This window comes from Mytilus edulis, chromosome 2 (assembly GCF_963676685.1).
Source record: "Mytilus edulis chromosome 2, xbMytEdul2.2, whole genome shotgun sequence".
NCBI classification, from domain to species: domain Eukaryota; kingdom Metazoa; phylum Mollusca; class Bivalvia; order Mytilida; family Mytilidae; genus Mytilus; species Mytilus edulis.
The window spans coordinates 69397036-69414133 of NC_092345.1; the positions used below are offsets into that span (position 1 = coordinate 69397036).

General features: G+C 32.5%; 1 protein-coding gene across 9 annotated transcripts; it reads right to left on the reverse strand.

Annotated features, from left to right (window-relative positions):
* Positions 1-1091: 1091 nt before the first annotated feature.
* On the reverse strand, positions 1092-16799 carry LOC139512779 (retinol dehydrogenase 12-like). 9 transcript variants are annotated; one of them, XM_071300684.1, is made up of 10 exons: positions 16585-16799; positions 10602-10640; positions 10091-10201; positions 9030-9115; positions 7275-7482; positions 6751-6785; positions 5471-5677; positions 2938-3094; positions 2360-2486; positions 1092-1471 (listed from the first exon to the last, which is right to left on the reverse strand). In XM_071300684.1, exons 3-10 carry the CDS (start codon positions 10164-10166, stop codon positions 1360-1362), a joined length of 1008 nt encoding a protein of 335 aa, XP_071156785.1. In that variant the 5' UTR covers positions 10167-10201; positions 10602-10640; positions 16585-16799; the 3' UTR covers positions 1092-1359. The 9 variants fall into 9 exon arrangements, with proteins under 9 accessions (XP_071156785.1, XP_071156786.1, XP_071156784.1 ...); XM_071300685.1 differs by having other exon boundaries at positions 10580-10640; positions 16585-16716; XM_071300683.1 differs by having other exon boundaries at positions 16573-16711.
* Positions 16800-17098: the final 299 nt, after the last annotated feature.

Here is a 17098-nt window from a genome sequence, read left to right on the forward strand (position 1 = left end):
AATATACACAGGTTTTAAAATGTAAGGTATACATTAATTGAGAACAGAAATATGTCCCTTAATAATTTTATATGCCAACAGAGTTATCATTTGTTTACTAAGGACACATTCCACATTTAATTTTTCAGATTGTTCAATTTTATGTTGATGACAGTTGTTTTGAAAAAAATTAGTAATATGTAATTTCATTTCACATTTCAATATTATTTTGCTTTAAATCAAGTGTGTAAGCAAACCTACAACTGCTACGATTAAAGATATAAAAAAAACTTTAAAAAATTATTTTATGAGTAGATTGTTTTCATTGTAATACTTCAAAATATCTACAAAAAAGGTAGTAGCTGGTTAAACAAATAAAAAAAAGTGATGCAATTCAACATAAGTAATATATATATAATGTTCTTACAAAAGACTAAAAACCTATTACTTTGACTGACCAGCTGTTTTACCCAATTACCGTTTGTAATACATTATTTAACAACACTTGGTAGATATAATGAATCAACTGTCTAAGCAAGACTCCAGAAAGTCAGCAGCGTATTTAATGCATGCGCAAATTAACATATTGTTGAGCACTTACAAACGTGCTCTACACTGCCATCTGTTTATGTGCCTGTCCCAAGGCAGAGGCCTGTAACAGTAGGTCAACTATATTTGGTTTATGGAGTATTTGTAAAGTATGCCTGTGCATGACTATCTGGTAGTGTTCATTAGACCTTGACCTTATTTTCATGGTTCATTGGTCAATGTTAAGTGTACACTATTATTTTCGTAATAAGTAATAGGTCAACAATATTTGGTGTATTGGATGATATTGCAAAGTGTACATATCCGTCTGAGAGGGTTCATCTGACCACATTTACACAGTTCATAAGTTTTTTTGGCTGCACTTCTTCTCTAGTCCGAGATTATGGCTAGCGGTGTTACTCGTGTCGTAAGTGACATGGCGTTAGTTGACGCTGTTAGACTTTTTGTCCTTTGTCTCGGAGCCTAGTTGCTTTCTTCATGTACCTTTTTATCCAGAATATGCATGAAATATTTGTCACTGTACGGTAAACAATCAGCACACAATCTTGGGGGACCGTGTATGTATATTTATTATATATTTAATCTGAATTACATTATTTCAAAAGGCAAACAACGGTTGCTGTAAAGATTTGTATACACATGATCCACTTGGCTGCATGTGTTTGCAGATGAATAAATGGCTAAAATACAATTAAAACAAATGTCAATGATAGAGCTAGCTTAGGTTCAACGGCAATGTCAATACTAAGAAGTATTCAACTATTGCAGAGTATTTTGTTTTGTTTTAGAATTATGGTAAAGATTTAGATAATCTTGGGAATGAGGTATATATCATGCTAATGTTGTTGGTGTTGTTGACCATCTGTGTACTATATCTTCAGGTATATAGTCCTTCAACAATTCCAAAGAAACTTTTAATAATGCTTCTTGATTTTCCATATTTCTACAAAATTCCATAAGACATTTAAAGTGCATAGTATAAACATTTATGAGAAAATATAAAATGCAAGTGCGAATGGTTTGTGAAAACGCACGACAAAATGTTAATAATGATTTTTTTTCTCATTTCTGGACCTATTTATGGTTCAATTCTGCAGTACTAAAATAACTATTCAGAAGAAATATTTTACATGACACCTTTCTTATTTGAATATCCAGCAAACGACTTGAGAATTCTGCGACTTTAAAAATTTGCATAGAAAGACAAATATATCGGCAATCAGAAGTTACGATATCGATATAATTTGTAAAAATGCATTCAAATCAAATTCATAACCGAAATAACTTGCCAACTTTTTGAATGTTTATATCAATATATACAAAAATTTCTCTTTAAAACAGAAAGTTCAACAGATCCTTGTTAGATCCTTGTAAGCGTACACACAAGACCTGTATTTTAAACAAAGTGCTTGATTGCAAACGCTTGCATGATATAAAGATATCTATACAAAATGTTGCATGAAAATTATACTTTTGAAAGCACGCAATAGACAACATAGCCAGACAGGCCCGCAGTTCTCTCTATCATCTCAGCCTATTTAATGTGAGATACGTCAGCTACATTTTACAGACTTTTCGCAGATGGAATATATACGAATTTGCTACTAGACATGCTTATTTATTCCGCGCGAAAAAAAGTATTTTCAATTTACGCAGATAAATATATTCTGCAATTTGTCAATGTTTATGGTTCAAATATTCATTTTCATTCTGTTTTGGACAAAATAATTTAGTAAAATGTTTTCAATTCTAACTCCATCAGCATGTTCAGTTCACAAAACTCCTGTAACCCCGGCCCAAAATTTTATGGTCCCCGTATGTGACAGTATACCTTGATTGACTTGAGGTAGTTGCTGGTTTACAGTCTGCATAATAAACATCTCGAATACCTTTAAGTTGTGCAGCTATTGCAGCATATATCTCAGTTTCTGCTCCTTCAAATGGGGTTTTTATGCAGTCTGATAAAAAACATATTATTCATTTCAATTATGCTTTAAAATGTGGTGTTTAAGTTGCAATTTTGTTTACTAGTAATGTTTTAAATTGTAAAAGAAACAAAACAACAATCTAAATAAAGTTATAATATGGCTAACATTTCTATAGAAAAATGCGGCAAGATGTACAAGTTTAAAAAAAAAATATCATAGTTTAAGACTGTGATTTACTCTACAAACGACATATACACAACACATACACAACAAATACATTAGAAAGAAACAACAGAAAGTCTTGATTTTAGAATTATTTTCTTTTACCCGAACACCCGGCTTTATATACCAAAAACACATAAATGGCTTATTGTTTAGCATATTCTTTTGGGAATCTTTTAAATTGATAAATTTATACCAAATCACTATGATTCCCAACTTAAAAATTCGTAATCATTATTATTTCAACAGCTATACTTACGACAGAATTTCATTGTATGTCCAAAGCAATATATGCAGCATGTACGAGAACATTCCATATCCCGACCGAATTCTGTCTCCACTGTTCCAGGATGGGTTGATACAACAGATATGTTGCTTTCCTTCAACCTTCTATTCATAAAATACATCTGCATAACCTATAAATATATAAATAGGTTGACGAAAGTTTTTAGAGTAATAGCATACCTATTTAGGTTTATGTTAAAATACATCAGACAAGGCACAACAACCTATTTACAAATTTAGTCCTAGTGCCGACCACGCTCTAAAAAAATGATTTTTTTTAAATTTTCTTTTGTTTATTCTATGGGCATATATAAATATAAAGAGAAGCTATCTAATATTCACCTATTACTTATTAAATCATCATGTTTTTCTTGCTCCTTACATTATTTCCTATTCTGTAGGGGGGACAAGGGGGGTCCCCATAACAGCAAAACAGTGAATTGATTTGGTGAAAAACAGATAACAAGGAATTGAAAAGGGACAATTACAGATAACACTAAATGAAATATGAAAATAAATCTGTCCAGGACCAATCCAGTAGATGACTCGTAGATCTTAGTATATAACTTGTGGTATGGACCTAGAAAATTGTAATTTGTGTAAACAAGACGTTTCGGCCGTTGAGGCAGTTCTGCCTTGGTTGATTTTTTTCCGTAACTTGTACAATAAGTTATAGTATGGATGTTGAATTTTTCTGAACGAAATTAGGCAGCAACCATTTGATTTTCTGGAAGGGGGGGGGGGGGGGGGGCTATGGTTTTTTTTGGAAAAAAAGTTTGTTTCCAGTTTTTGATGAAAAAAATAATTTGTTTTGGACCCTGAGAAAAAAAAAATGTTTGTTTCACCCTCAGCTGCCACTATATGTAATGCTAAAATTGAAAGAAAAAACTTGTTTTCGGTTTGCCAGAAAATCAAATGGTTGCTGCCTTACTAGTTTCTGTTTTTGATATACAGATATTTTTAATCTAAGGCATTTGAGGGATCAATTTTTAATGATTTAGTTTTTTTTATTTAATTTTTGAAAGTAGTGCAGCCAGTGACACTTTATTATCAATTTGATTTTTAGATTTTTTATTTCTGAAAAGCAATATATATACATTTGTACTTTACAAGTAATAAAAAAAAACCATTGATGCACAATATATTTTTTTTATTTAATGACCTCATGATAAAACTTACTTATAAAATACAAAAATACCCAGATCAGTGGAGACAGGACATGTAACTGACACAAGCATGCCAGTTATGGTTAGTCTGATAATAGAAATTGACTCAAGTGACAATTCTGATAGTAAAATAGAAATTGGACCTAGTGAAAATTTGGATGACACCAAGTGAAACACCAATCATGCATCTTATGTGAAATTATAGAATATGGAAAATTTGGATACAGCATTATAGAAGCTGTAGGATTTTTAAAAGGGTATTTGTCGAAATCTTAATTTGCATCAATGGTTTCTGAGCTTCAATTTTCGCCATGTGAAGCAGTTAAAAAGCTTTTAAAAATATGGTGGTCAGGGTTCTCTTTTTTTATAACAAAATCCATACTATAAGTTATTGTACAAGTAATAAGTGAATTATAATTTGTACAAAATGCTACATGTTCACAGATAACGGAATTTATTACAAAGGATAATAATAATATATACTGGAATGGTCCTGGATCCAATTGATTTTAATATGTTTATGTGATGTATGTTACTGAAATTCTTCTGCAAATACAGGGCCACCCGATATTACCAGTAGAAAGACCCCACTAGATATACATTGTAAGAAGATGTGGTAAGCGTGCCAATGAGACTATTATTCATTCAAATCACAATTTTCAATTATCTTCAATTTCTACGGAAGATTGGCTGTCAAAATGCTAACATTCCAATTTTCAATAACAGTTAACAGCAAATAGATTCTCACAATAACAGATAACAAAATAGATAATAGTCCTATAACAGCTAACAAAGAATAAGACAATAACAGCTAACAGTAAATATATTTTCAGAATAACACATAACAAAGAATTAAAATGCCCCATAACAGCATAACAGTTAAACCCCTTGTCCCCCCTCTTCTGTATTATAGTGCTACTCAGTAGATATTGTGATATTCCCTATTCGATGTATAATCTTATATATCTTCGATTCCTACGTAACATGTGTTAAAGTTACCTCAAACGGAAAACTTTAAACGTGACATTTTCCTTCTCCTTGTCAAGCTTAGCTCGCAGTATTTATGACAAGGGGAACACTGTACTCAAGAGTCCGAATATTGTATTGGAGAAGGGTGACTTATTTTCATAAGACTTTTGCTTGATGAGCTAGTAATTTCGAAATCCGTGTCGGTCTAGTACAAAGGATGGTAAAATCATATCATATCTCATTGCTATATTATCGTCCTGAATATGAATGTTGTATTTGCCTTTGGACGTGAAGCAGCCCTCAATCAATTAATCAAATCCAGAGACTGATTGATACACGTTGTTCTCCCTTATGTCGAATGGTGCATCTTACCTGGTACAATTTAGAATTGGCGTAGTTACGAAAGCATTCGAAATTGTCTTCTGTCAGATGTTTTCCTTGAATCGATGATGCATTAAAAGGATGAGCAAGGTTATGTCCATCACTTGATACCAAAACAATTCTGCAGTCATCCGCGCCCGAAAATTCCATTAGAGGCATCAGATGTATAGCTAGTAGGAACTGGCTAAGATAATTAACCTAGAATTTACACATTAGAATGAAGAGTAACTGCATCGGATTAAACAATTGTTTTTAATTTTTAAAACTTATCTACCGGCCAACCAAAAAAGGTTGACTGGTGTATAGGAATATGATCGATTGGACTTCTAATATCCGGCAGTTAACAACCACGCCATAAAGGGCCATGTCTGTTCGGCTGTAAAGGATGTATAGTATACACAGCCTAGTAAACATAATCGTTATGTTCAATCCGATGCCTAGTGTTTAGAGAGTGTCACGTTTTCTGTTCACATTAAAACATTTTTTTAAGGAATTCGTGGGTGGTCTTTTTTTTTTTTATCCAAAGAACCCTTTTACCAGTGACACTTAATTTTACGCCCTTAATCCTGTTCCAATGTTGTTTGTTGTCGTCCTAAATATGCAGGAACTGTTTGAACTAGATATAGAGCGAACAAAAAGCAGCAACAATCAAACAATCAAAGAACTACATAGCATGTGTGCCATTAAAGAACCAATCAGAAGTTTTCTTTTCTCGCTGTGGTTAAGACCAATTGGTGGCCTTCGGTCGATTTGTTTTATCCTTGGTCGGGTTGCTGTCTCTTTGACACATTCCCCATTTCCATTTTCCATTTATTTTGTATTCGACTCGATATTTTCTTAGTCTTTAAAAACCATGCTTTGTGATAATAGAATGCAATATTGAACATTTTGATGCATGCCAACCCAATGGTTAGTTATCAATATCTAGGTTAAACATCACTTCTCTGTTGTTTGTCACAGTATAATTAAGAATTTTGATTAAATCTTGGAAATCCATCAGAATTATGGATTGATTTCCACGAATGCGCTTGTTTACACACCGTTGTTTATGAAATTAGTGACACGATACCTCATCACCTATAAATCTTATTTAGCATCTTGGAATTTAAGTATGATTATGCATACATATCTTTTCAATTTTTAGAATTTGTAAGTGTATGGCTTTAAATAAACATAACAATATTTTAATAGCTGAGGCTAAATTCTCTGCTATTCTGTGGTTTACTTCGTGAACTATTTTTGTATGTATTCGACAATACTATTAAACTTACCTGAAATACCAATTCATTTTTGTCCTCTGTATATTCTGAAAAAAATATTGAATTCCAAAAACAGTTAGGGAGATATGGTATAAATTATAATGAGAAACTATAAAAAAAGTATTATGATGCACATTAAAGCAATGTTAGGATCGCACGGCCGTCAACAATGACCAATCAAAAAACGAAACAAAAATGTGAAACAATTTTAACCAAAAAAAACAATGGCATAATTTAAAAAAAAACAAAAAAAAAAACGAAAAAATATGACAAGACATCAAAGAGGACACTGAACTACAGGCACATATAACACCATCATAAACTTAATTCATTCGTAATAAACATTACCGTATATGTCATCCTCAACGGAGAAATATATAGGCATAAGAAGCAAAAGTTTTATAAAAATCACAAGATTTCGCTGTTTACTCAAAAGTTAACAAAAAAGGTAATACAATTGATTTTTCTTCAAGCGCTTTTCAAGTATTAAAGAAACCGATGAATGCATTTGAGATTTTACATGTTTTAAAACTAACCCAAAGGGCCAAGACCTAATCCTGCGTTACACACTAAAGTGTGTAGTTTTCGTCCGGAAGATTTAAAGGTTTCAATAAATTCTTTGGTAGACTGCAAAGATGCAAAATCGACTTTCATAAATTGTACATATATGTCACCATCTTGGATAATTCCATTTGTTCCTTTTTGCTTCTCTTCTTGGTATTCCTTCTTCATTCTTTCAATTGCCTACAGATAAAAAAAATATATAGCCCAGTTAAACACATAAACTACTTATAAATTACTGTTTGCAATGGAAAAAAACACGAAAAAAAAACCTCGCTGAGACTATTATCTGTTTCTCTTGTTTGCATACACTTCTCCATTTACAGAAATCTATTTCAGAATATTTGATTTTGATACAATGAATATTTGTCAGATTACAAATACTGTAGATGTTATTTACCTATGCTGAACGAAAACTGAATTAAGGGTTTGAAAAGTCACTGAACAGTCTTGAATTGGATGCCCACTAAATTGCTAAAAGATAACGCAATTTACTTTATACGTTGAACAAATGGCAACAAATGACAAAACGTGCTTTAATTTTATTTGTTTCTATGTTTAACTATGTTGAAACCTAGTTCAACTGTAGACAATATAACATTTCCAAGTACGAACTAAAATTGGGCGAAATTCGCATACAAGCTCTATCTGTAAACTAAGCATATTGAGAACATGCTCTGAATTTAATACAGGTAAAACAATTGTATTGGCTGGTTTAACTGTTTGGTTTTTTACTTAAAAACATGACAACTGAAACCATAATGTGAGAAGAAAACTGAAAATTTCGTCACTGTTGACTCATTTGGAGATTTCGTCTCGCTTATCGATTTTTGTTGCTTATAGTTTGCTTTATCTGTTACAGTTCTTGCATACTATGGAAAAATTGGATATTGAAATCATCATTTAGGGGTAATTACTCCTGAAAAGTTTATTCAATATTTGACACATGTTAACTTATTTGTAGGCGGCATCACAGACTTATTTTAAGAACTAGATATCACAATGATTATTGTAGTCAAGTGGGCGGCATCACAGACTTAATAACTAGATATCCCAATGATTATTGTAGTCAAGTGGGCGGCATCACAGACTTATTTTAAGAACTAGATATCCCAATGATTATTGTAGTCAAGTGGGCGGCATCACAGACTAATAACTAGATATCCCAATGATTATTGTAGTCAAGTGGGCGGCATCACAGACTAATAACTAGATATCCCAATGATTATTGTAGTCAAGTGGGCGGCATCACAGACTAATAACTAGATATCCCAATGATTATTGTAGTCAAGTGGGCGGCATCACAGACTAATAACTAGATATCCCAATGATTATTGTAGTCAAGTGGGCGGCATCACAGACTAATAACTAGATATCCCAATGATTATTGTAGTCAAGTGGGCGGCATCACAGACTAATAACTAGATATCCCAATGATTATTGTAGTCAAGTGGGCGGCATCACAGACTAATAACTAGATATCCCAATGATTATTGTAGTCAAGTTTGGTTGGCATTGGCATCTAAGTTTCAGATTAAAATTTTGTAAAGGTAAACGTAGAGACATTCGAATTTTCGGGTCAGGCGAGCCGATTAAGGGAATTTGGTTCAATATAAAAGGGCACCAATGTCCTTCGGTTAAGACATGTATACTTTGGTTTGGTTTGATTTTTTTATTCGATTGTTGCTTTACATTTATCATCTCTTTACATTTATATTTCCCAGTTTTACCTCAAGAGCTCTCATCTCCGATCTACATGCTATTATCACTTTTGCGCCTAACATTGCGATCCATTTCGCTGTTTCATAACCGATTCCTATAAAAGACATGCAACGGAAAGATAGATATATTTTTTATGATAATCATGACAAACTGTATTTACCATAACAATTTACCAAATATTTTCAGTAATGAGTGGATACCATAATTGAAGCATATCCAATATCATCAGACCCATATTACATTTAACTGTCAACCAAAACATGATGGCATCCATAAAACATTCAAATAGATGACTTCAGTTTAACAAACATGAACTCTTGGACCAATAGCTGCATCGTCATGCAAATAAATGCATTATGTGCTAAATTTTGATGAAACAACATTGATTTAGTAGTATTTAGAAGTTTGTTATTGATTTTCAATTTATTTTCATGATTTTAAAAGAAGCTTTTGCGAGTTAAACGAACAAACACAATGCTTTATTGATATATGAAATACGAAGATGTGGTATGATTGCCAATGCAATGAGACAACTCTAAACAAGATACCAAATGCCACAGAAATTAACATTTATAGGCTACCGTACGGCGTTCAACAATGAGTAAAACCAATATAGCATTGCCAGCTATTAAAGGCCCCGGTATGACAAATGTAAATCAAACGACAACCACTGAATCACAGGCTCCTGACTTGGTACATACACATACATGCAGATTGTGGCGGGTTAAACAGTTGAGCAGGCGCCCAACCACACCCATAACCTGGGACAGTGGTGTAACAGTACAACTTAAGAACCAACTATAAAAATTAGGTGAACAAATTATACTTAACTCATCAGATAAATACAAACAGAAATAGATGTATCAAAAACACAGAATGGACGTGGCAGGGTACTTGTACATCCCCGCAACAAAAGACACCGAGCACAGATCTGAGAGTCCTCTCAGTTACTGACAGCCAGTTCAAAGCCAATAACATGATTTTTTTTTGTACCTAAGACTAAAAGGCTAGGGCTATTCTTTTGCATTTAGCTAAAGTTTATATATATATTTGTTAGTAACAATCTCACCAGTATTACCACCTGTCACAATTACAACTCTGTCCCTGTCTAATGTCTCTCTTGGGAATGAGGTTCCTCCGCCCATGTCTTTAACTTATCTTTATCAAAGAACATTCATTTCTTAAAATAAAAAATAAAAAATCTATAATACTAATGTCATCTGTAAATCAATGTTATATTCGAGCGTCACTGATGAGTCTTTTGTAGACGAAACGCGCGTCTGGCGTATATATAAAATTTAGTCCTGGTATCTGTGATGAGTTTATATACATGTGGCAAATATATATATATAAAAAAAGTATGATAAGATATATTTAAAAACACATAAAATTTTAAGGACTAAAATATTTCAGATAAAAGAGAGGCGACGGATACAAAAGGGACATTAAAACTCAGAAGTAAAAAATAAACTGACAATGTCATGCCTACAAAACAGACAAACAGACAAACAACAGTACACAAAACAACATAGAAAACCAAAGACTTAGCAACACTTACCTCACCAACAATATTTGCTCACCTCTTTTTTTCAATTTTGAACTCCAATCGGATGATTTCACTAGAAAAAAAAAGAAAACATTGATGTATTTGAATATGAATAAAGATTCATTAAAATTCATTTTAGAAGAACCAATTTAACGCTTTTCTGATACCTACATGGTTCTAATAGAGGGGAACTCTCAAAGGGTTTGACAGTTTTCAATGCAAACAATACATTGCGTTGAAAAACATTATTCAAATGCATACGTAAGATGCACTAGTGTTTAAATATATTCGAATGCAAAGTTGTTTCACTTTTCCCAATCAAATATATGTATATATACAAATTAATCTGAAATTTTTGTACAAATAAAGTTATGTCCGTGTCATATTGTTTGTTTATTGTTTAAAATAAAAAACCTCGCTGCTTGATTTTGACTAGCCGGCGATATTTATGTCGCAAAAGTGAGATATATATAACGACACTAGATTCTGTCGTTGGCGTCGTCCACACTTAAGTTAAGTGCGTCATTTAAGTTTTTTTTTTTATGTAGTATTTATAAGGTTTGGACAGAAGCTTGTCTGTTGTTGATGGAAGATGTTTGTTGTTGTTATGCAGTTTGCATGTTGTGTCAAATAGAATATTATTGTGCGTTTCTCTGTGATGAGTATTCTTGCGTGTGTTTTTGCTGTATTTCGGTCACGCAGTGTTGTCATTTTAGCGTATTTTTTTTTATCATTGTGTATAAGCGGGAGGTTTGACAAGCCATAAAACCAGGTTCAACCCACCATTTTTCTTTAAATGTCGTGTACCAAGTCAGGAATATGGTAGTTGTATTCAAATAGTTCGTTTCTATGTATGTTGGCGTTTGGTTTAGCTGCACTGCAGTGTTCCTGTTGTTTATTTGTTTTTCTCTTACAGTTGATGTGTTTCCCTAGGTCTTAGATTGTAACCCGGATTTTGTTTTTGTTATCTCAATCGGTTTATGACTTTTGAACACCGATATACTACTGTTGCCTTTTTTACGGCCAAAATACAGTATCCAAAGCAAAATTTTTAAAATATTCATTTTCATTTTTACGGATTTTACTGATAAAAGGACTTCGTTTTTTTTTTACAGTTAACACTAAGGTTGAGTCTAAGATTAAAGCTTTACAGTCATAATCAACTTTTTCAAACCCTAATGGAAGTTTATAAAATCTAGACTGAAACTTGGTTATTACAAAAGTACAGTATTCTGAGAAAAAAGTTTTCGCTCGTTGTTTTGTAACAAATCAATCCGTTAGTTTTTTAATGGTTTTGTGACAAATTAAACCGTTGGTTTTTTGTTTAAATTGTTATCATTAGTTTGTTAAATCCATGCCATTTAGACTCTGGTGGATAGTTGTCGCATTTGCGATCTTATAACACCTTCATATTTTATATACAGAACAAACCAACATGGTTCTGTATTGAATGTCCTGAACTGCTTGACGTAGATTATAATTGCTCGGTTTTTATTATTAATTATAATAGAGGACAACGTAATTAGTCGGGTGTTAATGTTATTTCCAGTCGATTTTTGATATATTATTATAGGATTAAACACATTTTTTCTAGAGGTTATTGATGTGTAAACCGGGGCGATTAACTCACAAACTGAATAAAAGATCTTGACTTTCTAAAAACCATAACTGAAATGTTCAATAAATGCACAGAATCTAAAATGAAATAGCACCTACCTCAAAAACTTCATTTTAATTCAATATTATCCGAATTTGAAGCGTACACGTAACGAAATAATCTTTCCCTTGAAAATTTTATCCGTTTGACGTCGTGTTTTGCTATGACGTAAATTCGCCAAATCCTCCATGAAATTTCGCGGAATATTATTTAAATTTTATTTTTATACATTTTCGAAGCTTTAGTGCATTTATTTTAATTCTTTTTTGTTTGTTATATATGCATTAGAATAGAAACAACTGTTACGCAATTGTTTTATAATCTCAATTTGCTGAAAATCCCAGTATCCCTGCAAGAATGTGTATCGCGCATGAATAGATTACGAAAGTAGTTTCGGAAACATGGTTTATCGAAGTGTAAACCTAGAGAAAAATTTTAATTGACCAATCCAATTCAAGTATTTATAGATATGCAAATGATATAAGAATTATATATAAATATGTAACCGACATTTTTTTATCAAGGCATTTAGGGTTTTCGAAATTGCCTGCTAGATTCAGGCATTATATATATATGTCGTGTACATGTTATTATTTTGTACAAGCTATTACTTGTATGATGCCATCATACAGGTTATTACTTGTACAAATACAATTGTACATGTAATTACTTGTCCAATTTTTATTGAGAAAAAGATAATAACTTGTACAAATCATTATTCCACCTTATCCTATTTTTTGTATACAAAAAAACTTTCCCTTTAAACAAATAATTTATAATAAGCGCAATAGTTTAAACTTGTAACATGTTAGTAATTTTTATTTGATACAGTTTAGTAGGGTATTAAAGGTTAAAATTGAAAACATCAAATAAAAGAAAGTTCAGCCCAGTAGTCAACACTTCGGTGTTGACATGAATATCAATAATGTGGTCATTTTTATAAATTTCCTGTTTACAAAAGTTTGAATTTTTCGAAAAACTAAGGATTTTCTTATCCCAGGCATAAATTACCTTAGCCGTATTTGGCACAACTTTTTGGAATTTCGGATCCTCAATGCTCTTCAACTTTGTACTTGTTTGGCTTTATAAATATTTTGATATGAGCGTCACTGATGAGTCCTATGTAGACGAAACGCGCGTCTGGCGTACTAAATTATAATCCTGGTACCTTTGATAACTGTCATGATGATTAATAAATAGTGAGATGACAATAAAGTCTTCTAATAATTCAGTATGCACATGTGAAAGATAAAGAGATTCTTTAAGTAATGTAAAGGAAGCCAAGTTAAGTTCCAAAAAGACAGCACTTCAAAAATAATTCTTAAGATGGAATGATGTTTTGAATGTAGCAGAAATTATTTATTATTGTAATAAAATCAACGGTACCAATTTTGTTGTAAGATGATCAACTTTACCCTCTGATTAGAACAGCACACTCTGGAGTTAACATTGGTCATGAGGGCATACAAACAATAATTAAAAGGAGTTAAAAAAACACAATTTGCCAATAAAGGCAGAGACATTATCCCGATTTTCACTCAGATGTGCGAATATTTTGAAAAAGGTCGCTCCTCCTATCATTACTACAGTCTTTAATCCTAGTAGTTGAGTCAAAGTCAAAGATTTTACTCTCTGCATGGTAGACCATATTGATTATCAATCATTTACTATCAGGATCACTGTACCAAATTCAGTGGACTGCGCCCGTAAAAGGAAAAGAGAGCAGCTGAAGTGGCTTACCAACTTACTGACATTGTTTTTACTTTTTGGAGCTCCACATATCCTGCATAGTGATAATTAATGGGAATCTCTTCTTTGGTCAGAGCTTTAATTTATGCATGATAGACAACTTCCCCCTCAAAGTCATGTGTCCATAAGAATATAGAACGCTGACACAAAGAGTATGATGATTTCATGATCACACGAGAACAACTGACAATGGTCTGAATGATTAAGAATTGTGCAATTCTATATAAAAAAAAAACAAGTAAATAAATAAATTTATTTAAAACCGAACTGTAAGAGAACAATTGAATAATTGTTTCCATCCATTGAAAAAATAAAAAATAAAAATAATTGGAAGAAGATTTTTATTTTATTTATTCCTTTCAATGACTCTATCACTTGGCACTAGTACTCCGTATTTTAGTGGCACCTAGTTATTTGGCCCAATATGCTCAAATTGTCATGTTTGCTGAAGTTATTACTTTAAAAAGCAGATGGAAGGAAGAATCAAATAAAACTAAAAGATAGCGATATCTCAGTAGCATGGGTTCGAATCCCGGCGAGGGAAGAACAAAAAGTTTGCGAAAGCAAATTTACAGATCTAACATTGTTGGGTTGATGTTTAGACGAGTTGTATATACACAATGTACACAGCCATGTATCGCCATCATTGCTGGTGATCCGATGGATAAATCTGTTGTAGAGTTGTCACTGGTTCAGACGTACTTATAAATATAATTATTTTCTGTGACTGTATCTTACATTAATTTGTAGGATCCTTTACTATAGATAATTTAGCTGATCTGTAAAAATAACATCTTCATGCCTTATATATCATGTACTGTAGTACGACGCTAGATTAAAACTGACGTGGAAAGGTAACACCCGGCCACCGAAAGCTTCATTTTTATGAAGCCCAGGTGGTCGTGTGGTCTAGCGCACCGGTCACAGTGCAGGCGATTTGGTGTCACGATATCTCAGTAGCATGGGTTCGAATCCCGGCGAGGGAAGAACAAAAAATTTGCGAAAGCAAATTTACAGATCTAACATTGTTGGGTTGATGTTTAGACGAGTTATATATATATATATATGTCGTGTACAAGTTGCGATTTTGTACAGGTTATAACATGTACAAAATGTTTGTACATGTTATACTTTGTACAATGCCAAAATACAAGTTATAACATGTACAAAAGTACCTCATACATGTTATAACATGTACAAAACATTGCTTAAAAATGGTTTTAACTTGTACAAAATTTGAAAAATAAAAATATGTTTATATTATTACAAGACATGCCAATAACCTCAATAATATTTTCATAATTTTTTTGTTATTGTCCATTCATGTAAGTGTTATACCTTTTTGATACAGTTAATGACCAGTTTGATAGTTTTTATAATTACTTAATACCTTAAAGATTTTTAAATACACATGTAGTCAATAAAAATTTGAAGCAAGTTCTGTATCAAAGAAACCTGATAGTGAATATCCTTTTACCGAGATAGAACATAATACCAACACTGAAATTGAAACTGACAAAACAATGTCAGAGACGGACATTAATACTGACACAATAACTGAAACTGATGGTGAATTGAATGGCCATGATTCAGCAGACTATAATGAACAAACTATTGAGTTAGAAACAGAAACAATGGTAATTGAATGAAGTGATGCTAACATGAATGGTGAGGAAGTATCAGCATGCCAACTTCTGGTATACTTTCTCGAAAGAGGGCGCTTTCTGGTGCTGGTATTCCTGCTGTTAATTACAGTGAGGGTTTGTCTGAAATTTTGACATCAAGCGTGCACGAAAGGGGCCCTTTCTGGCCAGCAGGTACAAGCTGAGGCCTTGAGAAAAAACTAAAAAAACTAGATAAACTGTTCTCTTCCAATGTGATAACGTTATCATTCCTATTCCGTCCATTGACATAGGCTCTGCCGATGAGAAAAAAATAACAGGTGTGGTGATGAATGTGAATGTACATGGCGGCTATAAAATTGGAATTAAAGACTAAGTTGGACAAAAAACGGGACACTTGAGTAGGAACCAAGTTAAATTTCTTACAAATGCAACTTTAAATGTGTCTGAAGTCCCAATGATGATGCGTACGATATCATTTGAGGGTAAAGTTTTGTGCATTGTCAGTGTAAGAAAGGCAGTTGAAAATGTAGAAGAATGAAAGTTGTGTGCAACTCAAAGGCGTTGACAATATATATATATCTGTTCATTTTGATACACTTATACCATAGGAAAATCACGTACCGTTATGCCTACCCCTGCAAAAACAATAGAGTCCTCTGGCTTGATATGGCAGTCTAGGGTTATATAGAAAATGCTATGTAATAATCTATAAATAATGTCTAAAAATAGCAACAATCAACATCAAATCTATTTAGGCGTGGATCAGCTTGTGAAAATAAACTGCTACCGTTACTGAATTAAATTAAATGAATGTTTAAGAATATAACGTAACCACGCTAATTGAAACATTAAAATATTTTTCTATAAGATTTTAAATAGAACCATTTGCTTGACACACTTGCTTCATCTGGCGTGGGCATCTATCAATTAAGATGAAATCTGATGCATGACAATACCGGAGGAATTTCACTTACCGTTATTCTTACCTCAGCCAAAACAATAATCCAAATTTCAAAATAAACGCAAGTTAGGAATTTTCTGTATCAGATAATGTATTCTTCTGAAAAGGTTTGCCTGAACGGAGTGTGAATTGAGGAACGTAAACACCACTTTATGTCACATGATTCAAATTATCAACATTAAGTTATCATTTCCTAGCTGGTAAACATACATAGCTTACCTTTAAAATCAAGATTTATATGTAAAATAAGTCAATAATACACGTAAGCCTAAATATTGTTACTCTTTATTACCTGTATTAAAGATTTGCACAATGGTACTAATATAAGATGATGAGTTTTTGGTGGGGTTCGTGTTGCTTAGTCTTTTAAAAAGTTTTCTATGTTGTATCTTGTGTACAATTATTTGTCTGCTTGTCCTTCTTTTTTGGACATGGCGTTGTCAGTTTATTTTCAAACTATGAGTTGAAATTTTTCTTTGGCATCTTTCGCCCTTCTTTTATAAAATCGTGTTGACAAATATTTCGGCACTAATAAAATA

What these genes read in the sequence shown, in the direction of transcription:
- LOC139512779 (XM_071300684.1), bottom strand. Translation starts at nt 10,166, where the DNA reads ATGGGCGGAGGAACCTCATTCCCAAGAGAGACATTAGACAGGGACAGA. An exon ending in TGTGACAGGTGGTAATACTG is followed by an intron (nt 9,116 to 10,090) that starts GTGAGATTGTTA and finishes TGTCTTTTATAG; the next exon opens with GAATCGGTTATGAAACAGCG. An exon ending in ACATACAATGAAATTCTGTC is followed by an intron (nt 2,487 to 2,937) that starts GTAAGTATAGCT and finishes GTTTTTTATCAG; the next exon opens with ACTGCATAAAAACCCCATTT.